Source organism: Panthera tigris, chromosome A2 (genome assembly GCF_018350195.1).
Source record: "Panthera tigris isolate Pti1 chromosome A2, P.tigris_Pti1_mat1.1, whole genome shotgun sequence".
Taxonomy (NCBI): domain Eukaryota; kingdom Metazoa; phylum Chordata; class Mammalia; order Carnivora; family Felidae; genus Panthera; species Panthera tigris.
The window spans coordinates 24,805,478-24,830,341 of NC_056661.1; the positions used below are offsets into that span (position 1 = coordinate 24,805,478).

A 24,864-nucleotide genomic window follows, 5' to 3' on the forward strand; every position below is an offset into this window, starting at 1 on the left:
ATCTTTCATCTCATACATGGTAGTTTGCATCTCTAGAAGTTAGATTTGGGTCTTTCTTCGTATTTTTCATTTCTCCACTTAACATTAAAAATATGGAACACAGCTACAACTTGTGATGCACCTACATCTATGTTGGTTCTGGGTTGGTTTTAATTTTTTTTTCCTCCCTCTTCACTATGGGTTGTCCTTTCCTGAAGGGCTTGTAGCCCTCGATTAGATGTCAGACACTGTGAATTTTACCCTGTTAGATGCTGGATAATTTTGTATTCGTATAAACAATTGAGTTTTGTTCTGGTATGCAGTTAAGTTACTTGGAAATGGTTTGATCCTTTTTAGCCTTTCTTTTAAGACTTGTTAGGTGCAAACCAGGCTAGTGTTTAGTGTAGAGGTAATTATTCCCCACTACTGAAAGTAGGCCCTTCTGAGTACTTTACCCAATTATGATATTCTTCTGGTGTGGTTTGTGGGAATAGGCACTATTCCCAGCACTGTGTGAGTTCCCTCTAATCCTTTTGGATAGTTTCCCCCACCCTTGGGTAGTTTCTTCACGTGTGTGCACTCATCAGTACTCAGCTGAGCACCTGAGTGTGTCCCTCTATAGACCACCACGGTTCTCTCTCCAGGCATTGCTCTCTTCTCTGTAGCGTAGCTGCTTTGGTCTCCCAGAATTCTTAGCTATATCTCTTCCACTCAGTGAGTTCACTGGACTCAGTCTGGGTTTCCACTCTCTGCACTGCTGCCTGAAAACCTTCTCAAGGCCATAGCTGGAGCAATCACAGGGCTCAGTCATTTGCTCTCCCTCTCTCAGGGCCATTGTTCTTCAATATCTGATGTTCAGCGTCTTTAAAGCCACAGTTTCATATACGCTGCCTTTTTCTTGCTGTTTCAGGTGAAAAGGTAAAACTATCCTTATTAGTCTAGAATGGCTAGAACTCAATCCTTTAAGGAGATTTATACAATAAGAAGAGTATTTCCTATTTTCCCCACATAGTTGCTTTTTCAGTGCTTTTCTTTCTGTTGCATGGATCCATACTTCCATCCAGTATCATTTTTCTCTCTTGAAAGAAGGTTCTTTAACATTTCTTGTAGTATAGGTCTGTTGGTTATGAAATCTTTTGGCTTTGGGATGTGGCATGCCTGAAAAAGTCCTTGTTTATTTTGTCTTTGTTTTTGAAAGATATTTTCCTGTTTCTTCTCATAAAACAATCCACTGCAATAATAAGAAACAGAAACACAAAATCCAACTTTGATGAGTCCACAAGATCTTTGTATCCTTGAACCACAACATATGAAAATACAATGCAGATGTGGAATAACAGTGACAAGAGTGACGATAGCACATGTAGTATAATGTTTATTATGTCAGCCACCAGTATCCGTCAGGGGCTTAGGAGGCTCAGCAGCAGATTCAAATTAGGTTAATTCAAGGAGGACTTCATAAAGGGACTTTATGCAATTGTGAGCAGGGTACAAGAATAATGCAGTCTCCTAGGGCTAGTGACAGTTAGGGTTGTTACCATCCTAGGCTGGCAGGCTTATGGGAACTCAGAGAGGACTCCTTGAGAGGAGCTGTGACTTCCTGTCAAGAGATGCAGTCAGGCCAAGTCAATTCTTTGAGAGACCTGAGGGCATAAATACTCCAACTTCACTTGCTTCCCTCCCTGATATCATGTGAGAACTCCCCTTTGGCCAGAAGCTACAAGGAAGAGAGCCCATTGATGAAGTACACATAGATTTCACAGGCACAGAAGGATCAGGACAGAGAGTGGCTTTGGAGAGGTAAATGAAGATATCTGGCATTACCTTCTTGGACATTTAAGCTCCTTTACTCCTCCCTCAAATCCCATATATTACTATTATTATTGCCAGATTAACAAACAATGCAAGAAGAAAAACTCAACAAAACTATGATGTCCTGAGTTTACAGTAGTTATTGCCTTCACTAAACAAGAACAAGATGGTCTAAGAATAGGAATGATGATGGAAAAAGGGGGGGAAATTAGCAATAAAAACTGTGATTGGAGCACCTGGCTGGCTCAGTCAGTAAAGCATGTGAATTTGATCTTGGGGTTGTGAATTCAAGCCCTACACTGGGTGTAGAGATTACTTAAAAATAAAATCTTAAAAAAAAACAAAGCCTGTGATAGCTAACCATTTCCCCAAATTAATAGAAGGGTTAGAAGATAACAGTAAGTAAGTTTCCCTGAGACAGAACAAAATATAAGGAAATAAAAAGTAGGAATAAAGAGATAAGAACATTGAAAAACAATTAGGAGTAGAGACCAAATCCACAAGGTTCAACATCTCTCTTTCTGGAGTTCCTGAAAGAAAAAACATAATTGTGGGAAGGAAAATGCCAAAGAAAAAAAATCTAAAAAAATACTCCTGATTTGCTGGATTAAGAAGACCACTCACCCCCCCCCCTTTGAAGTGTGCAGTACAGTGAAAAAGGCCAACATCATACTTTTGAGAAATTTCATAACACCAGGTGTAAATTTAAAAGTGAGTATTGCCATTTGCGACTATGTGGATGGAACTGGAGGGTATTATGCTAAGTGAAATTAGAGAAAGACAAAAATCATATGACTTCACTCATATGAGGACTTTAAGAGACAAAACAGATGAACATAAGGAAGGGAAACAAAAATAATATAAAAACAGGGAGGGGGACAAAACAGAAGAGACTCATAAATATGGAGAACAAACTGAGGGTTACTGAAGGGGTTGTGGGGGGGGGGATGGGCTAAATGGGTAAGGAGCATTAAGGAATCTACTCCTGAAATCATTGTTTCACTATATGCTAACTAATTTGGATGTAAATTTTAAAAAATAAAAAATAAAATTAAAAAAAGTGAGTATTAAATAACAATAATGAAAACTATTAGCTCTTACTAATTTCCAAAGTGATTTCACATTCACAGTCTCACTTTTTAAAGTGTTCACAGATATGAAAATAGATACACTGAATACAATACCTTCAGGGTGATATTCTTCAAACTATTCACAGATGAGTAGCACAGGTCATTAATATTTAGGTGTGTTTGTGTGTGAATACATATGTATAAATGGACAAGTTATTTAGAATGCATGTGCAGTTTCCTGAACTAGATGATCAGTTCTCAGATACAGAGCACGGTTTCTAATTCCTTGCTATGCCGACCAGGTCAGCTGAAGAAGTGCTTAGTCTGGGGCACCTGGGTGGCTCAGTCGGTTGTGTCCAACTTCAGCTCAGGTCATGATCTCGCGGTTTGTGTGTGGGTTTGAGCCCCACATTGGGCTCTGTGTTCACAGCTCGGAGCCTGGAGCCTGCTTCAGATTCTGTGTTTCCCTCTCTCTCTGCTCCTGCCTCACTCACCCTCTGTCTCTGAAAAATAAATGCACATTTAAAAAAAAAAGAAAGAAGTGCTTATCTGGGTGGATCTACATAGCTGACTGATGTGCCAACCAAGCCTGGAGGAAGGAGCTGGGATACAAGGAACAGTGATTGTTTTGCAGCTTGTTTGTATAAACACCCTGTAGGTGCTGTGAATATAGTCACCTTTTCTCATGTGTTCCTATGGGCAAGGTTTTAAATCTTCATGATCTTCACATTTCTTCCGGTGGGTTTGGGCTTGATTCACCTTCTTCAAATTCCCTTCTGATACCATAATTCTAGCATTCTGTCAACAAATAGAATAGTATGAGTTAAATGAATCAACTACATCAGTGAGAAGTTGGAGGGGGGGGTTCAGTGGAGGGCTTTCCACAAGGCCAAGGGGAGCCGGGTAGGGGAAATGGCCCAAGTAGAATTGTGTAACCAAATCTCCTCAAAAGTCCTCAGGCTTTTGAAGAATTAGTAAAAGGTGGACATAGAATGTAAATGGAAAGTCGAACAGCTCGTCCACCAAGACAGTGGGTTGCAGTTTCCTGTACCCACTGAGACTTTGTGAAAACAACAGTGTTGTAATGACGAGTTTTGCATTCCCAGCTGCTAGAGACGGTGCCAGGAATGGAAATGAAAGCAGCCAGTGGTGGTGACCACAACCCAGAAGCTGAAACCACACTCTAATTTTGCACAAAATTGCCAGTTCTGACTCTTCTTTGCTTATGACTTTTCATTTCAACTGCAAGGATTACATTTAGTTATGTGTAAAATAACATCTTGAGAATAGACCGAAGAAAACCATTTAGCTCCCAGTCATTTGTACTAACCCACAGCATGTCAGTACATTTTCTAATACACTGCTAGGGACACACCCTCCAATATCAAAGTCAGTACAATCATGGGAATGAGAAGTGGAGGGAATACCCAAAGAGGCATAGAAGAAGGACAAGGAGGATGAAAAGGAAGGAGAAAGATGAAGAGAATGAGGAGGAATGAGTTTTTATTTGGGCAAAAAAATTGGACTTACATTCATGTGAATATCTTGACTAATCTTGGAATTAACAATATGTCAAAGAAAATGGTGGGAGCTTGTTATAAAGGTGAGACTAAGCACCAGCTCTGTTGGGCCACCTTACTACTGAGAGTGGATGACCCATAGCTTCAAACTGTTTAGCCCTTTCATCTAAAGACTACTTTTTGTAGGAATAATCATTTTAATTAAAGAAAAAGTGGCTTGAATTTCCAGTAAGAATTTCAAAGTGGAATTTGCCTTCTACTATTTGGCCTCAAGTTTCTCAACGGTCACCTATCCTAGTAATGAGTTTCAACACTTTAAAAAAAATTTTTTTTTAATCTTCATTTATTTTTGAGACAGAGAGAGACAGAGCATGAACGGGGCAGGGGGGGGGTCAGAGAGAGGGAGACACAGAATCTGAAGCAGGCTCCAGGCTCTGAGCTGTCAGCACACAGCCCGACGCGGGGCTCGAACTCACGGACCGCGAGATCACGACCTGAGCTGAAGTCGGACGCTTAACCGACTGAGCCACCCAGGCGTCCCAACACTTTTTTTTAAGTTTATTTATTTATTTTGGAGGTAGGGAGGGGCAGAGAGAGAAGGAGGGAGAGAATCCCAAGCGGGCTCTGAATGGTCAGTGCAGAGCCCAACGTGGGGCTCCATCCCATGAACCATGAAATCATGACCTGAGCTGAAATAAAGAGCTGATGCTTAACTGACTGAGCCACCCAGGCGCCCCTCAACACTTTTTTTCCTGTAACAATTATGACTTATCCCTTGACTTTACATGCAGTACAGATTGAAGACACAGTTGTTAAACATGAATAAATGAATTAAGCGAATGAGTAGGGAATGCTTGAAAAAACAGATCTTAGAAATAGGACTTCTACAAAAGTTTTGATAGATCAAATCAGAGCATTTATTTTATCCTGCACCCTATTTTAAAGTTAGTATTTGGGCAGAACAAGCAAACATTTCAGAAAGAACCTCCCAGGAAGATAGCTGAAATTTGACATTTGTAGGACACACACTATACACAGAGAGAATGACATTTTAATGTAATTTATTTGAAATGCTTCCAGAAAAGTTTAAGGCCTTTATACAAAAACATTCATTTCATCAAAACATTCACTTTCTTCCCATAGGCCAGCACTTAACAGACCTCTTGCCTCAACCCACTGGCCAAAGTGGCAGAGGGCTCCTGCAGAGAACGATTCACTCTTTCCCCCATCATCAAGCAACAGGTTCTCAGCTTCTGTCTCCTTCTATCTGCAGCAGTTCATTCACTTGCTAAATCAATAACAATTTGAGAACAAAAGCAATTTTAAATAAACTTGTAATAGAAAAAAAAAATTCACCATGTTTAAAATCTATAAATACAGAAATCTGTTTTACAGGGTATAATTGACCACAATATTTTTTTTCATTTTTGAAAAATAAGTAATATTACCTTGTTTTTATAATGATACATCTTGTCACACAGCTTCTTTGAATGCACATATTAGATGTACATCATAAAATGACAACACAGCGTTTACTGCTTTCTGTAAACTCGAAAGACACAGAAGATTAAAAAAAACTTTTTGGCAATAATTTAGAATCATTACTACTAGTGCTGGTGTGGGAATAATTTTGCACAGGTCATCCTTAATATTTACACTCACAGGGAGCTTTTCTGTGTATTCAGTTAGCTTTTTTTAAGATCTGCAATCTACCCTGCACTGTAAGCCAAAGCTGGACAAAGAGGTTACTAATTTCGCTAATTGATTCTAATTAATCAGAGTTAATTAAAATTGGCCTTTGGAGAATGTAATTATGGCTCTGATCACAGCACAGGGCCAAGGTGGCAAAGTGATGACCCAAAAGCAGAACAGGAAAACCCAAGGCTCTGGCCTTTCTCAGAAGGTCACTAGACCTGGCTTTTCTCTTAATGTTTCCTGTAAGAGGTCATGATGAAGCACTTCTTCCAAATTCTTCTTCTCATATGTTTCTGTGAACAGAGGCATGGACTCTCCTGCAGTCTCTTGCTCAATGCTCCAAAATATGAGTAGGGCTTGGCAGATGAAACAAAACGAAGATGGGCCTTCTCATTATTCTGTCAGATATTCCCAAACCTTTCGAGTTCTATTCTGGTGTTTTAGGCTAGAAATGGCTCTCTACGGCAAGCCAACAACTTTGACAGAGACACACTCCCTCCTCCCGGTGTAATTGCATTTCAGTTCAAGATTCAGAGCTGACGGCTGCTTTTGTGCTGGTCCTTTTAAGGTCAGACACTATTCCACGTCCTAATAGATTATTGCATCAAATATGCACTGAATGACATTGCAAGGTCCACACAGTGCTTCTTGCTTTGCAAAATTAAGGATCCAGAATCCCCAGGGATGTTTTCATGCTTTCTGGTTGGATAACATTGAACCAAGTTCACTGCAAGGATTGATCTTTTCCCATTTTCCTTCGAATACCATCATGATACACAAGTGACTTCCTCATGCCCTTTTTGCAAGGCCCTGTATACTCCATGCCTTCAGCTACCATGTCAAAGAGCTAGAAAAGCACTATAGAAACATGGAAAGACTCTTTTAAGCAATCTACATGGAACAGTAGTTTAGAGATTCTTTTCTAGTTTTAAAATCCAGCAGGACAATTGAAAGTAACTTGTTCAAGTACCCCTCCATCTATCCAGACACTTGTGGAATACAATACAGGGTAACGGTTGCCACAGATCCCAGCTTACACAGACAGATTGGCAGTTACAGTACTAAGGACAAAGGTACAGATACGAGAAACTGGGTCAACACGGTCACAAAAATATTAAAAAGTGCTTCTCCAAACCGTTCCATGTGTGGAATGCAAATACTGTACAGGTAAGACAAAGGGCTACTTCCAGGAAGTACACACGCTTCTGTCAGACGTTGCTTTCAATGTGCCTGCTGTTCCCACAGGAGGAGTCTGTCTGTTCCATGCGCTCACAGTCTAGGCTGACCTCACTCGTGTCCATACTACAGTCTGACTCACTGTCTGATTGGTCCATCTGCTCAAGTTTTGTTTCTCCCTGTGGCTCCCTGCTCCCGGTGGTGGGATTGAGGAACGGTCCCTCGGAGTCCAGCACCCCAGCCTGCCCGGCAGCACACAGCACTGTTTCTTTGGCTTGACGAATACAGTTGAGCCACTGCTGTTTGTTGAAGGTGTCGTTGGCTTGTAGCGAGTGGGTCTGACTTTGGGATCCGTTTTTGAAACTCACTCTGAAGAAGTTTTTAACTAGAAATGAAAAACATGCATAAGAAAGATCAATGGACAGGCAGCTCCCAGGGCAAAGATAACATAAAAGGTTGACATTAACCCCCTGAACCAGAGCAGACATCATTAATTGATTACAAAATGTGTCCCACTGGTCCGCGACATGGCTCAGCAATACCCTGTAGCCACCATCAATCAACTGGAGTTGACCTGGAGTTGACACCAGTGTAGCTTTCAGTCGCCCTTGAGGCTAGCAAACGGACATCAGCTTAAACTTGGATGTATGTTAAAATCCCCTGTGAGCTTATTAAAAACATGTATGCCGAGACCCTCCCCTTACAGGTTTGGATTCAGTAGGTGTAAGATGAGCCTGGTAATCTGGAATTTCCACAACCGCCCCAAGCTAGAGACTTTTCAAGTTGAAGAAGCTCTTTGCAATATCAAAACATGCCCCAAATCCCCCACATTATAGTACATGTACATGGAGTACCCAAATGATTGAGAAGATATGTAAAGACTTATTATAAATTTCATTTCATTTTAAAATAAAATTACAACTACCTCCATAGGAGCTACGTGCATTTGAAAAATGGTAGTGCGCAACACGGAAGACATTTTATTTAGCTTAACTGGCACATAACGGGCCCCGCATGCCATGTGCAATGCTTGGTTCACAGAAGCGTGTGTGTTCAGTCCCCTTGCACTATCCCTGGAGCCAACAGACTGGGAACCACCACTTTAGATACATTCAGGCTCCCCCTTTGCTCTTGGGCAAGTGCCTTAAGTCCTCTGTGTCTCAGTGTCCTTATTTGTAAAATGGGAGAAACAAAGAGAACCTACCTTATAAGGTTATCATGAGGCCTAAATGTGATAATACATGTAAGTGCTCATACAACGCCTGGCACATAGTCAGTATTCAAGAAATAGAAGCTACTACTACATCACCGCCATCACCACTACCACCAGGGTGGGTGGACTGATGAGTAGGTAAGAGGCAGTACAAATAATTATTTTGAAAATATGATGCCAATGTTAACCCAAAACACTCAAATGTCACTTTCTCAAGGAAGACTTCTCTGATCATTTCCTCTAAAGCAAACCGGCAACTGTTATCCCTATTTATCCCATGCTGGGGTTTAGTTCTCTGAACAGCACCTGAATATTTATGCATCATTTATCTTCCTCTCTTACAATGTAGGCTCCACAGGGGCAAGGAATTTGACTGTTTAGTTGACCAGTGTATACCAGTGCCTCGAACGACACATATAAGACACTCAGTAAACACTGCCATCTTAGCTTCTCTTGGTTAATTTCCTTGTTCATTAAGTCTCAAGTTAGAGAGGTCCATTTGCATAATTACAGATGAATCCTCAACCAGGTGACCATTCTTAAGCCTCTTTAGGGATGAGTCTGCTGGCTCAACAAGAGCCAGCAGTAAGCAGCTGGTATCTACATAGGGGCTATCTGTTAGTAAGCATGCTTTTATCCAATGGAAGGAGACAGAGAAGGGGAATTTAAAGAGCCCCTGTTATGTGCAGACAGGTTCACTTGCAGTATCTTAATCCTTATAGCAACCTGATAAAGTAGTTATGCATACATGCCCATTTTGCAGATGAGAAACTGAGGCTCACAGAGGTTGCACAAGGTTGCACAGTCAGTGAGTGATGAGATAGCACTGGAATGTAGTTTGACTCCAAGGTGATGGCTCCTCTCTTTCCCCCAGCCATCCACTCCTTCTGAACCACCACAACCAAACCCATTCAACAGATCAAAACCGACTGCCATCCGTACTTCTCTCATTGTTGCTAAATGCGCCACGCAGGGAGCCACCCAGCCTCACTTCTCCATCCTGCAGGTCTTCCAGTAGGAGGTCCTTTACAGGGATCGGCTGCCGGTACAACTGGTAGCAGAGCCGCTCATTGTGGGTGACGGCTCGAGTGATCACAAGCACTTCTTGGAACAGGAAAACATGAAGTTTCTAGGAGAAAAGAATCCACAGGATTTCTCTAAGCAACGGTCTAGAAATATTAGTGGACTTCTGTGGAGTAGAGGTCCTCAGGTACCAGGTTCACATTGTATTATGAATTTCTAGGCTCAAATCTACCTCCAGAACAGAAGCTGGGCAACTTGGAGGTATTCCCAGATGCGCCTAGTGTCTTTCACGGGGGAGTGACTCCCTAGGGCCTACAGACATCTGCAACCAGGAATGCGCACTTCAGGGACAACATTCACATTGCAGTTCATAACCTGTGCAGACACACACAGCCTCTGGCTTCCATAAGAAAAAAATAAGAAGGGGGAGTAGAATAAAGGGGCAATGAAAGAAAAAGAAGTTAGTACCCCCACCCCAGCTTTGGTTTGTAGCACCTAATATAATCCTAAGAGATCATATTGAACAATAGTCTATAAAGGATGTGCCTGGCATATCAAAGCCTAATATTAATCTTTGCTTCCCAAACCCATAAAAACACTTGTTTCTTAAACCACAGAGCTGAGTATCAGCTCCATCCAGGCACTCCAACTCAGAACAATGCCCATCCCTGAGGGAACCGGAGCATGCCACCGTAGCCACAGAGAAAGATAATCAAAGCATTGGTCCTTCTCGGTTATGTTAATCTCGGTTATGTTAACCTCAGTTCTCTGAAGAGGTTGTACTTTAAAGGCTGATGACTGATGTGTGTGTTGTGGGCACAAAGAAAATCTCAAAAATAAAGGCTTGTCTCCAACCACATCATGAAAGCCGTTTTGCTGGGTGGAGCTGGGGTACATTGGCTTTATTCCATTCCAAGTGCCAGGCTCATCTCACACTTTGGAAATGCTGATGAATTGAAGTGAAAAGATCTACAACTTTGGCAGCTGGGTTCTGGTTTTCCAGTGGAGATATTTGGGAGCGCGAACCCAGGTGGAAACTCACATTAGAATCTTGATTTGGGGCAGTGGAAGCACATTCAGCATTATCAGACAATTTTATATTTGGGAGAAAAGATGCATCCCCCCATGCCTATGCTCACACACACACACACACACACACACACACACACACACCTGCAGAAATTAAAGCTCAACCACATGTTGGCTGGTGGAAATACAAATGATAATTTTGTACTGGGTGGGAAGAGATTGAGGAGTGGGATTTTGTTTATCAAAAGGATCAAATGTTCATTTAAACAGAGTAAAACAAAAAATAACCAAGTTAAGGACTTATTTATTTATTTTTTTTGAGGGGGGAATGTAGAAAGAATGTTGAGACTTTTCTTTTAGGGATGGGGGGAGAAGGGGTTGTCATTGTAAACATGATCAGAGATTTTTACAATGTTTCTACTTCAATCAATCCTTCAGCCAAGGTAGGCAATTTGAATGCAGATTGTCTGGAAAATCTTTGAAAAACGTCCCTTATTTATGCGTGTTCACTGAGAATTCCCCTCCTTAGTCTCAGCTCCTTTTAGTTCTCAAACGATTGAGCTTTTCTCTTGATACAGGACTTAGTTCCTAATGACTTCCATAATTCTGTTGGGAAAAACAACTAAAACAAACCTCCCACCCCAACTACTATCTTTGTTTTAAAAAATCTATTGCTTGAAATATGAACTAGAGTTCATCTTTAATGCCCTAGGCACATCCAACCAGAGAGTCTCAGTCCTTGATTGATGGACAGAAAGAGAATACGCTCTCATCTCAGAAGTGATAAATCTTCCCAATTATTTCCCACAGGGCTTTTGACAAAGAATGTTCAAGAAGTCGGAGTATCAGACATTAGAAGTCCACTGGTGCTTTCTGAAAATCAGCAAGAAGCAGAATGTAGCTTTCTAGCAATCAGTAACTCTAGTCAAACAGAAACACTTCTTCAAGCAGTGGCCTGTGACCTGTCTTATTACCTCTGTTGCACCAGCAGTTGGATGGATCCCTAGTAGCTCTGATAATGGGTGCTTATGACATACACTCAGTGATTTCAAATAGCATTTCCAAGCCTGCTTACAAATGCTACTCCATACTCCAGGTCAAAGGTTGTCCTTTGAATCATCAAAGCTTTATTAAGAACTATTCAATCTAGTTTTGGCTTCCCTTCTAAGGGTTGACTAGATACTGAAGATGAAATACAATGCAAGTGGAGATTCTCTTTCTCAATGGCTTTCTCAAAATTGGATTTAAATATATATTATCTATAATAAAATCTACACATTATATATACATTTTTATGTATAATACATAGAAATTATATACATATTAGCATTAATTTCTATTGCTTATACATAAAAGTAGCCTGATGAGTTAAATGAATTTTGAACTCCCATAAAATTCAAATCCATTCTTTTTTATACAAACATTCATTCATTCATTCACTCACTCATTCACCTAACATTACTGAGTGCTTAGTACGTGTCAGGTCCCCATAATTGGTGCTGGGGATTAACAAGACACAGTCTCCACCCTAAAAGATTATAGCATAATGGACGATAGTGAGAGACAGATGGATAATTACAACCCATGGCAGTTAAGTGCTCTAGGGAGATCTGTCCAAGTTGCTATGTAGGAGAGGAGGAACAAATTCAATATCTACTCAGGAATAAAAGTCAGGAAATTGGGCAGAGTTAGATATGCAGCCAATAGAGGGTAGGTTATTGTTTTAAAAAAACAAAAACTGGTCTTAAAATAGCAGTCTGTGGATGGGTACCAATCCATAAAAACGCAAAGAATTTCTCATAAGGCTAAGAGTTTTAATTTAAGAGCTGTTTTTCTGTTTCCTGCTTTTAACAACCTGTTCAAATCACCCTGGTTTTCTGATATCAAAGTGGGAGGAGATGTTAACTGTTCTGTATTTGTTGTTGAAGGTCATGATCAAACAAAATACATAGTTGGCAACCCTATGTTGGTTTCCAAAATTCTTCCTGAAAATGTATTGGTTGTGAAATTTTAAAATATGTATATTACTTTGTGTAATATATATAAATATAAGTTAGAAACAGACAACCCATATTATTTATAAATTATATGTGTAATATAGAAATACATATATACAAGGTATATAACTAACTATATAACTATAACTATAACTATAACTATAACTATAACTATATATATATATATATATATATATATATATATATATATAGGATCCTGTGATATAAAAAAACACTGGAAAGCAATTTTTGTCTGAAGATGCTTGATGGGGAAGGCACAGTAACAGGAGGCTTAGCATCAAATGGCTTAAGTGTTGGGGGAGGCTCAGGAGGAGACCACTGAAGAAGAGGAGCCACTCACCACGCCTCGGTTGTTCTTCAGTTCTCCATGACAACACAGCACTCTCGAGCTGTCGATTAGAGAGTCTTTCTGGCCTTCTTCCAAGTAAAGAAGCCGCTCTTTATAATAGCGGCACTCAGATTCCCCGGTCTTGGTGTTGATTTCTGCCACGATTCCCTGAATGATGTTTATCTGTGGAAACAAAGAAGACAGTAGGAGGAAAGTAAGCAAACCATCCACACCAAGAAGTACCAGGGGCTCAGCCTAGAAGGTCACCAAGATAGATTTGCATCTAATTCTGAGATTCTGTTATCTAACTTGCTGTTTTGGGAAACAGCAAAAATAAATAAATGCTTTTAATATATTGTGCTATCCATCTATACATGTACACACAGATACACATATTCACACATATATATTTATATACAGATACAGATATTTGTTTATAAAACTGATGTTGATGCATACTTCTATTTGAGAGGAAGAGATATACAGTTTTCAATGTGCAGGACTCATAACTACTGAGCTTTATGTTGCACATTTCCTAAAACATGCTTACAATGTTGAAAACATAGGCATATAAAAACTTCAGCCAAGGAGAAAAAACAAAGCAAATGTAGTAGCCCAAGAAGGGAACATCTTTGGGGATTCGAACTCAGTTTCAAGGTCTCTCTACAGGTACTCAATCTAACGTACAAACAGTATTTGCAAATTGGGTGTGAAGAAATGGTTTGGATATCTTTTTAGTGATAAACATAAATGATTTATAAAGGACAGAGAACTAGAAATAGAAAGAAAAGACACTAGGCATCACGATGGGAACCATTTGTCTATATACATACACTCATACCCATGCCCAAAGCACATGTAAATAAATTAGGGGTAGAGATTTCAGAGCAATGGTGGATGTACTGTTGTTAATACAGAATGAAACAAAACAAAGCAACAAGAATACAGCACTCATACACAATCAGTGGGCATTTATTTTGATGTGTTGTTGTTCTATCACATGAATATGTCTAAAAGTTAGAAAATGCTAAAAACCAAAGGAACAAAAAATTAGTTGAGTAAAAACTCAATGACACCAATCAAAGGCAAAATGATGACTTCCTCAGCAGGGCCCTCTGTCCTCTAATAGTGAAAAGACCAACAGTCCCATATTTCTCATGGTAGTATTTTTTAAAAGTTTTTATTTAAATTCCAATGAGTTAAGATACAGTGTAATATCTTCAAGTGTACAATGTAGTGTGATTCAACACTTGCATACCACACTTGGTGCTCATCCCAGCTGCCCTCCTTAATCCCCATCACCTATTCAACCTATCCCCCACTCACCTCTCCTGTTTGTTCTCTATAGTTAAGAGTCTGTTTCTTCATTTGCACCTTTCTTTCTCTTTCCCCTTGCTGGTTTGTTTGGTTTCTTAGATTCTACATATGAGAAAATCACATGATATTTGTCTTTCTCAGACTTATTTCCCTTACTTAGCATTATACCCTCTAGCTCCATCCAGGTCATTGCAAATGGCAAGATTTCATTCTTTTTTTGTGGCTGAATAATAATCTTGTGTGTGTGTGTGTACATACACATACACACACACACCCACCACATGTTCTTTATCCATTCATCAGTTGATGGATGCTTGCACTGTTTCCATATCTTATCTATTGTAGATAATGCTGCTGTAAACACTGGGGTATATGGGTTCCTTTGAATTTGCATTATTGCATTCTTTGGGTAAATACCTAGTAGTGCAATTGCTGGATTGTAGGGTAGTTCTGTTTTTAACTTTTTGAGGAGCTTCCACAACGTTTTCCAGAGGGGCTGCGGCAATTTGCACTTCCACCAACAGCGCAAGAGGGTTCCTCTTTCTCTACATCCTCACCAACACCTGTTGTTTCTTGTGTTGTTGATTTTAGCCATTCTGACAGGTGTGAGGTGATATCTCATTGTGGTTTTGATTTGTATTTCTCTGATGATCAGTGATGTTGAGCATCTTTTCTTATGTCTGTTGGTCATATGGAAAAATATCTATTCATATCTTCTGCCCATTTTTAATTGGATTATTCATCTTTTGCGTGTTGAGTTTTATAAGTTCTTTACATATTTTGGATACTAACCCTTTATCAGATATGTCATTTGTAAATATCTTCTCCCATTCTGTAGGTTGCCTTTTAGTTTTGTTGGTTATTTCCTTCGCTGTACAGTAGCTTTTTATTTTGATTAAGTCCCAATACTTATTTTTGCTTTAGTTTCCCTTGCCTCAGGAGACATATATAGAAAGAAGTTGCTACAGCCTATATACATCAAAGAGGTTACTGCCTGTGTTCTCCCCTAGGATTTTCATGATTTCAAGTCTCACATATAGGTTCTTAATCCATATTGAGTTTTTTTGTGTGTGTATGGTGTAAGAAAGGGTCCAGTTTCATTCTTTTGCTGTCCAGTTTTCTGAATACCATGTGTTGAACAAACTCTCTTTCCCATTGGATATTCTTTCCTGTTTTGTCAAAGATTAGTTCACCATATAGTTGTGGGTTCATTTCTGGGTTTTCATTCTGTTCCATTGATCTATGTGTCTACTTTTGTTCCAGTCGACACTGTTTTGATCACTATAGCTTTGTAATATAAACTTGAAGTCTGGAATTCTGATGCCTCCAGCTTTACTTTTCTTTTTCAAGGTTGCTTTGGCTATGTGGGGTCTTTTGTGGTTCCAAACAAATTTTAGGATTGTTTGTTCTAGCTCTATGAAAAATGCTGGTGGTATTTTGATGAGGATTGCATTAAATGTACAGACTGTTTGGGGTAACATAGATATTTAAACAATATTTGTTCTTCCAATCCTTGAGCATGGAATGTCTTCCCATTTCTTGGTGTCATCTTTAATTTCTTTCATCAGTCAGTGTTTTACAGTTTTCAGAGAAGATGTCTTTCACCTCTTTAGTTAGGTTTATTCCAAGGTATCTTAATATTTTTGGTGCAATTATAAATGTGGCTGATTCCTTAATTTCTCTTTCTGCTGCTTCATTATTGCTGTATAGAAAATCAACCAACTTCTGTATGTTGATTTTGTATCCTGAGACTTTACTGAATTTGTTTATCAGTTCTGGCAGTGTTTTGGTGGAGTTTTTTGAATTTTCTATATAGAGTCTCATGTCATCTGTAAATAGTGAAAGTTTTTCTTCTTCCTTGCAGACTTGGATGTCTTTTCTTTAAGAAAAATTTTTTTTAACATTTATTTATTTTTGAGAGACAGAGCACGAGGCGGGAGGCACAGAGAGGGAGACACAGAATTGGAAGCAGGCCCCAGGCTCTGAGCTGTCAGCACAGAGCCCAAAACAGGGCTTGAACTCACAAACTGCAAGATCATGACCTGAGCCAAAGTTGGAGGCTTAACCGACTGAGCCACCCAGGTGCCCAGATACCTTTTCTTTCTTTTTGTTGTCTGACTGCTGTGGCTAGGACTTCTAGGACTATATTAACTAACAATTGTGAAAGTGGACATTCCTGTCTTGATCCTGACCATTGAGGAAAAGCTCTCAGTTTTTCCTCATTGAGGATATTAGTTGCGGGTTTTTCACATATGGCCTTTATGATTTTAAGGTATGTTCCCTCTAAACCTACCTTGTTGAGGGTCTTTATCATGAATGGATGTTGTGCTTTGTCAAATGCTTTTTCTGCATCTGTTGAAATGATCCTATGGTTCTTATCCTTTTCTTTATTAGTATGGTGTATCACGCTGATTGATTTGTGAATATTTAGCCACCTTTGCAACCCAGGACTTGTGGTGGTATTAATAGGAAAGAACTTAATAGATGAGAAATGTTAATAAGGACTCTCCTTGGTCACTTAATGGTTACTTAATGGAAAAACAAACCAATAGCTGAAAAGCAAGGTTTTAAAAGAGGCCTTTACTCCATGAGAACTTACCACATCTTATAATCTGTTAAATTGGCAGTAAAATCTAAGTGTTAAGTAATTATTTTTCACATGCTAATGAAATGATACCTTCTGCCCAAAGCCAATTGGATAGAAACTTCTACCCGGTTATAACTTTGGCACTTCCACGCAAGTCTGACATAAGATCTTACAGCTCTGCGCTGAAGTCTGGTGACTGTATCCTATGAACAGATGCATAATCTGTATACTTCTGTAGCTATTACAAGTTTCAAAGCTCATTTATTCTTTCCTCTATTTCCCAAAGTTTGGTGGTAGCACTACTTTGACAATAAAAAAAATAACGTATCATTTAAAGAAAAAACCAGGGTTTTTGTATCATAAAACAATCCTTTTGGACTTTAATGTCAATCTGGCATTAAATATAAATCCTATGAAATTAATCCTAGTTTTATTAACATAAAACAATAAAAAGAACACTTTTGTCCATAAACTTTCTCTGTTTTTTTTTTTCTCCCCTCTTGGTTTTGGTTTTCAAATATGACTGATTATTGTTACTTTCAAAAACAAACAAAAAAAGAAATTTCAGGGGTGCCTGGCTCAGTTGGTTAAGAGTTCAACTCTTGATATCAGCTCAGGTCATGATCTCATGGTTCGTGAGTTTGAGCCCTGCGTTGGGCTCTTTGCTGATGGCATAGAACCTGCTTGGGATTTTCTCTCTGGCCCTCCCCTGCTTTCTCTCTTCCTCTGCCTCTCTCTCAAAATAAATAAATAAACTTAAAAATTAAAAAAAAAAAAAGAAATTTCACAACACATACTAAAGCCATGACTCATCCTTCAAATTAATTCAATTAATCCTTGTTGATCATGGGTTCAGTGTGGAACTAGATGGCAGCATTCAAAGAAGTGAGACAGGGTCCTTGCCCTCAAGAAGCTTAAAAATATATGGGAGGTATCTGACAAATCGTTTTATGCCTACCTTAATCTTTTTTTTCTTCTTTCAGTAGGCTTCATGCCCAGCATGGAGCCCAATGTGGAGCCCAATGCGGGCCTGAACTCATGACCCTGAGATCAAGACCTGAGCTCAGACCGATGCTCAACCAACTGAGCCACCCAGGCACCCAGTCTACTTTGATCTTTTACCTTATTACATTTTTAATATGTAGTGGAATCCATACTTTTCCCTTATTTTTAAACCAGTAGCATTAATTGCTGTGGCTCTTCTTAGAGTTTACTATTACTAGGTATACCTGTAATTAACTGGGTCTTGAGTCAATTTTCTGAGTTTGGTATAGGTATCCAGGAAACCAGAAAGATGATGTACTAAATACATGTTCACTTCCTAATTTAACTCAGAAACTGAACAGCTGGCACATCACATGAAGGTTAATAAGCTCAAACACTGCAGTGGTTCCTTGGGCAGCTATGACTACTGTCAAATGCTACGTCTTTCTTTGATGTTTGAAAAAATAGAGACAAAACAATAGAATATATCAGTGTAATTCCACATTCTTTGTGGACATTAAAATAGCACCTCCGGGTCTGCTTTCATTTATTAAAATATTGTCTTTTAGTTATATCCACCTGTACACCATAAGCATCTAATCTTTGCACTGGTTGTTGAGCGGAATTTATTTTGTAGAACTGCAGCAAGAAATACAGTTGAATATAGCAGACTGCATTGCAAATAGTCACAGTAGCTTTGCATTTAAGTTAAATTTATTGTTGCATCTCTGATCAGGGTTCAAACCAAAGGGAAACGACTGGTAAAGCAAGATGATGATAGATATCTGGTAACAGAACAAGGGTTAAACCCACACAGGCTGTAATCGTCATCCTCAAAGTGAAATCTGAAAACCCTGTCTAGTTCCTTGAGCGGTAATATCATCTATTCGTAGGAACCAGGAATAGCAGCCAGCACTGCAGGAACAGCAGGACTGTTCTCATTGCTTCCAGTGATTTTTTTTTTTTTTTTTTTTTTTTTTTTTTTTTTTAAGGAGCTAGGAAACAGGGGTGGGCAGAGGGAAAGGACGGTCTGCCAGATCAGGTTTGGGCTGAAACGTTCCTTAGAATTTAAAATGTTAAACAACCAGACCTCTGGAATTTCTGAATATCCTAAGTTCTATTTAAAAATGTTCTCTTTTGGGGAAAATGTCTATCAACCCTCCAAAACACTATGAAGAAATTCTAATAAAAACGTGGTAGTTTATGCACTGCAGTAAAAGCAAGGCCTTTTTTTAGACCTAATCAGAGGACTGGACAATTGGATGTAGGAGCAATTTATTAACAGTTCTCTGATCTTCCCCTTTTCAGAGGTGGAAAATTTATTCAGGGAATCTGTAATTCAAGCTACATTGGTACTATGGGTTTTATGTTTATCAAGCATTCACAATGTACCCAAGAGTACAGGGCTAAATATTTCTGCCCATCTGGGGTAATGCCCAGAGGAATTTGAAAAGACAAAAACATCATCAACAACAACAACGAAAACACCCCACAAAAAACATTGCTGTGCTTCCATGTATAAATGGGCATTAGGAAGACTTGCTTTGCAGACATTTTGAAATACAGCTATTCCATGCTTCACACACAAATCTGCCTGAATAACTAGGTGCAGATTCAACTTGTAAAAATGACATCACATTTTTTGCACTAGGGAAACCGGTCCATCCTTTCATATTGCAAACAATTATATTCCTATCTGTTTTTAAACCCAAGCTTTAGCTCACTGGGGGATCTTGGAAACAGCATTATTCTTTCATGCTGCATATTAAAAAGAAGAAATCTTAACAGTAAACTCAGAGCAAACTCACGTGCTTCAAAAAAGTAATTATTTAGACTAGCTCGAGCTCCCTGTTGTTTTCATTCCTGCAGACCACACACTTGCTGGGATGAAATATGGAGAGGAGGCAATGCTACTGTACTCGTCCCAGTAATAAAAACAGACATGATGAAGTGAGATGGGCCTCATACCCAGTGCCTGTGTCCCCCCATCTATGCAGGACTGGGGACCTGGTCTGCGTGTGTCTGCCATTAGTCAAGAGAGTCTACACTCTTCACTATCCCTACAAGGAGGCACCTGGCCCAGCTCGGCACCAGTGAGGCCCTCTCCACAAAGCCTGGTGGCCCCAGATAGCTTTCTGCAATTCTACAGGCAAGGGGGACTCAAAGAAGCATCTAGGCTTTCAGCTCCGTGGTGCAGGAGCATAAAGAAGTGGAAGAGGCACAGGATTTGCAGTCCACACCAGCAGAGTTCAGACACAAACCTCATCACTTGCTGGTTCTGGCTCTAGGCAAGTTATTTAAGCCCTCCAAGGCTTATCTGGAATATGGTCCTAATAGGGATAGCTATCTCATAGGTTATTATAAGGATTAAATGAGATACATAACCTACAAAGCAATTATATAAAGCTAATTTACTACGTATTCAAGATATGCCAGCAGGTATTGCTATAATTATTATTGTCGTGATTACTACTTATTATTATTATTGGAGAAAATAGGCAGTTTGTTCAGCAGGTTTCATGGACTTTGATTTTCAAGTCATCTATGCAAATCCTCTTTCTGTTCAATATTCAGTCAGGGAATGAGCCCTTTGAATTAGTCTCGAAGGCTCCATCCCTGTGGCTCCTGCCTGTGTGTGTTTCCATGACTGCATGCCTGGACCTCTGCAGCATCCTCTCAACTTGCTTCCTGCCCCTGGTCCCTTCCTTCTCTGTCCCCCATCCTGCAGACAAGGACAGTAATGTGTCCACGTTTCCACAGCTTGTCAGTGATAGAGCTGGGCTGTGAACCCTGAATCCCAGCTACTTAGAAAACAAAAGAGAGGCAACTGGATAGCTTAGTCGGTTAAATGTCCAACTTCAGCTCAGGTCATGATCTCACAGTTTGTGAGTTTGAGCCCCGCCTTGGGCTCTGTGCTGATGGCTCAGAGCCTGGAGCCTGCTTTGGATTTTCTGTGTCCCCCACTCTCTCTGTCCCTCCCCCACTCAAGCTCTGTCTCTCTCTCTCTCTCAGAAATGAACATTAAAACAAATTAAAAAAAAAGGAAAAAAGACAAACAAAACACAACAAAGGAAACATATCTCAAATTGATATTTAAAATCCTCATAACCAGATCTGAACTCCCATCCTCAGCCTTCTCTTCTGCTGCTTCCTCAGAGTATCCTCTTCTCTGGGCAGACTGATCCAAAGTATTCCCCAGACATTACCTGTCCTGTCATTTCTCCATACCTTTTCTCAGGCCACTGGTTCCTCCTGGCCTGCCATTGCCTCCCTGTCCCGCAGAGCACCCCAATCAGACCCAAGCTCTCTGGACAGAACACTCACCGTTTACAATATTCTCATGATATGGACCCATTTTTCCTGGTCTTCTCTTGCTACTAAGAATCTATCTCTCCCCATATTTAATGAACATTTGCTGGTGAGCAGGACGTTTGATTAGGTCCCTCACTGCAATCAGAGGCCGAGGAGAGCTGGATCTGAAATAGGTGTCAACTTCACAAATAGGTTCAGGGGCTAAGGGAAGAGGCAACTCCCATTTGCTAACTACACAAAGACATTCAATTTAAAATCTCCAGAGATCTTAACCCTCACAACCATTGTAATAAACATTACAGTTTATTATTAATCGTAATTACAGATCAGAGAGGCACCTGTACAGAAGCAAGAACTTTTAGAAATCAAAGGGACCTTAGAGTGTATTTCATGTAAACACTGCATTTTATAGGTTAGGAGAGTGAGGCAGAGAGAGAAGAAGTGACTTGCAAAATAAAAACATGACTTGGCAGCTTCCAAGCTTAGAAGCCAAGACCCCTGGGTCCCATCCATGTCCCCAGAGACCCTTCACTCACCCAATCTCCTAGACATTATGGGAGAAAACAACAAGGGAAAGAGAGGAAGAAACAGATGAACTTACAGCCTCTTCCAGGTGCTGCTGATCTGGATTATCATTTGGTGTGTGTCTCAAGATTTCTCGAAGAAGCAGAGGGTATTTCACTAGACGGCTTCTTGGAATATCAAGAAAATTCCAGAGATCCAGTTTGCGGCTAAAGGGGGATTCTAAACATCGTTGCAGGAAATCCTGGACTCGGTGATCTTGTTTTTTGTGGTCCAGCAGAGCCTTGGCGGCTACTTGATTGCTGCAGTAACTGTCGTAGGAGCTGAGACAAGGCAGCTAAGAAAAAAACATCAACGGACGCTTGGAGTGTGGAACTAATTGTGCTCTGAAGCTATGAGCTAGTATCACATGTGGGGACTGAACAAAACTGGTCTCCAGGCCCGGCCAACATTCCCTTATCTGCATGGCTGGAGGAGACAGACTAGTGGAATTTTCAACCAAGACTTTTTTTTTAAGTTTATTTATTTTGAGAGAGCGAGTACATGAGCTGGGGAGGGGCAGAGAGAGAGGGAGAGAAAGAATCCCAAGCAGGCTTCGTGCTGTCAGCACGGAGCTGACTTGGGGCTCAAACTCATGACTCATGAGATCATGACCTGAGCCAAAATCAAGAGTTACACCCTTAACCAACTGAGCCACCAGGCACCCTTAATAGAACTTTTTAAATAGCAGGGAATGAACAGTTTTAGGCTTTAGCTTGCTTGAGGGACAGTTATTTTCTTAGTTGTGTATTAACTTTCTTGATTGTTAAGACCCCATCGTAATTTGTTCGCGTTTCTGCCAATCTAAGCTAGGAGCAAAAGAACCAGAATAACTGTATACGCATGCAACTCAAAATTTTCCTGAATTTCCAAAAGTATCTGGTGAGGGGAAAGCCTCCTATCTTTAAAAAACAAAACAGGATTTCTTTTAAAATTATTCATAAGAAACTCATCTAGAAGACCTAGTGGCATAAAAAGAAAGCAAAGTGTCAGACTCTACAGCCCTTTGCATGGCTCCATGCAAGCATCTCTATATTAGTTTAAGGTTACCTGATTCCAAGGTGGACTAATTATGAAGAACTCCAGGAACTTAAAACAAAAGTACAATTAGTAAAAGATTAGATGCGGGAAGCATTTAGAAACATCTTTTAAATTAGATTCTTGGCTGTACCTAATGGTTAACATCACAATACCATGCAAAGAACAATTTAAGCTTAAAGACTTCGGAACACTTCTACTCCTCTATCTTCCTTCCAGCAAAATACTAATTTCCCTGATATGTCCCATCAGTCACATTATGCAAACACAGAGTCAGAGACCCAGTGAAAGGGCTGTTCATCTCCCTTTTCCACACCTCCCTATTAGTGGCACCCAAGACTCACCATCTTAATGCATAGGCTGTCAGCTCCCAGAAAGGTAGCAGAAACAATAAAATGCAGCCAATGGCACCCCCTGTGTTTGCTTCTCTCCCTTGGATTAAGAAGCCACATTTACCAGGACACCTGCCCTATGGAGGGATTCAGTGCAAGAGGGGCTTTAATTTCTGCATCCTCAACACTTTGCATTGGACCTACCATTCAGCAGACATTCAAACTTTATATTCCAAATGAACAAATAAATGAATGCTTAATAGTTACCAGATTAGGTAATATTTGATGGTCTGGGAACATGGCTTAAAAATAAATTGTGGCAACATCTGAACAATGGGTCAAAGTATAAATATTGTGGTGTTTTTTTGGTACCTCTTACTGAAATTATTTTCTCAGCAACTGAAACCAAACAAAGGTACCGAGGAAGTAATGTTTAAGTCCACTGTTGAGTTTCACATTCTTTGGAAAGGTCTACCTTCCTTATGTGTCATAAACACAAAAAACAAAAAACAAAAAAACACAAACCTTTGTGTTAAAAAAAGAGCTGCAGAAATTCTTTCCTCAACCTTATATCTGAAAGTAAATGATAATTGCTACTTACACACACACACATACACACACACCCCAGATGTGGTATTGTGGCTTGTAATTTAGATTTTCAGAGTTAATTAAAAAGAGCTTCAGGCCCTCTTAATTTCATTTCCACTTCCTCGCCTTTTGAAAAGACCTGGAAATGCCGAATGTTTTCATTACAGAGAAACAAATCAGCAGTAACTGTCGGATGTATACTAGTGAGGAACTCCAACCACACTGTTGCTCACCGTCCAGTGGGCCATTCCTCTCTGATCCTGCCATTCCTGCTGCCATGGCAACCCAATCCAGCTCTGGTCCTGTGTCCACACCTGACTGGGTGCTCATTTCCTGGGCAAGACCTGAAAGGCTATCTGGTTCAACCCACTGGCTAGAAAAGGCCACAAGTGATCTGTAACTTGTTAGAGAATGAAGAATGTTCACATCTTGGTTCCCAAATACATGCACATTCACTTATATAAAACATGAGAGGTGATAACACAGTGGTTAAGAGGGCAGACTCTGGAACCAGGTATAATTATGTTTCAAAGCCTAACTTGGACAGTATCAGGTGACTCTTCTGAGCCTCAGTTGCCCCACTTGCAAAAGGCATATACTATTTTTTAATGAGATAAGGCAGATAACAAGTATGTGAGTCTGGTTTCTGGTTAAGAATCAGTAAGTACTTGGGGCGCCTGGGTGGCTCAGTCAGTTAAGCATCCAACTTTGGCTCAGGTCATGATCTCGTGGTTTGTGTGTTTGAGCTCCGCCTTGGGCTCTGTGCTGACAGCTCAGAGCCTGGAGCCTGCTTCGGATTCTATGTCTCCCTTTCTCTCTGCCCCTTCCCAGCTCAGACTCTGTCTCTCTCTCTCCCCCAAATGAGCCTGGAGACTGCTTCAGACTCTGTGTCTTCCTTCCTCTCTGCCCCTCCCCAGCTCACATTCTATCTCTCTCTCTCTCAAAAATAAATAAACATTAAAAAAAAAAACAAAACAGAATCAGTAAGTACTAGCTATTGTTATTATTTATCCCTCGGATATTTTTACTGCAGAAATTGTGGTTTAGAGGAACAAAACCACTTGCCCAGCTAGAGACAAAACCGGCCTGAAGCATGTTCTTCCCCCACCCTTCCCCCCAAAGCTCTGAACTACACAACATGTCTTTAAATAGACTATTGAGAACTTATAAGGGAAACTCTTTCACTTTTAGAAATTCTTTCTAACTCCCTAACATTGTGAAAAGCAATAGAACAAATCTGTTTTTTGCTTCCATGCACTCTGCCTCTCCCTATACAATTAAA

The 24,864-nt window shown here is 40.0% G+C and overlaps 1 protein-coding gene across 10 annotated transcripts in view; it reads right to left on the reverse strand.

The window, feature by feature from the left end:
• Nucleotides 1–5,425: 5,425 nt before the first annotated feature.
• Nucleotides 5,426–24,864, reverse strand: part of ARHGEF3 (Rho guanine nucleotide exchange factor 3) — a 304,554-nt gene continuing 285,115 nt past the window's right edge. For 9 of the 10 annotated variants that reach the window (XM_042979195.1, XM_042979196.1, XM_042979193.1 and 6 more), the window contains 4 exons: nt 21,665–21,922; nt 12,876–13,046; nt 9,408–9,594; nt 5,836–7,637 (listed from right to left, as the gene is read on the reverse strand). In XM_042979195.1, coding sequence (XP_042835129.1) covers nt 7,285–7,637; nt 9,408–9,594; nt 12,876–13,046; nt 21,665–21,922 — 969 coding nt within the window. In that variant the 3' untranslated portion in view covers nt 5,836–7,284. Of the gene's footprint in view, nt 5,670–5,829; nt 7,638–9,407; nt 9,595–12,875; nt 13,047–21,664; nt 21,923–24,864 lie in introns of those variants that run through there. The other variant, XR_006214854.1, reaches the window with a different exon arrangement.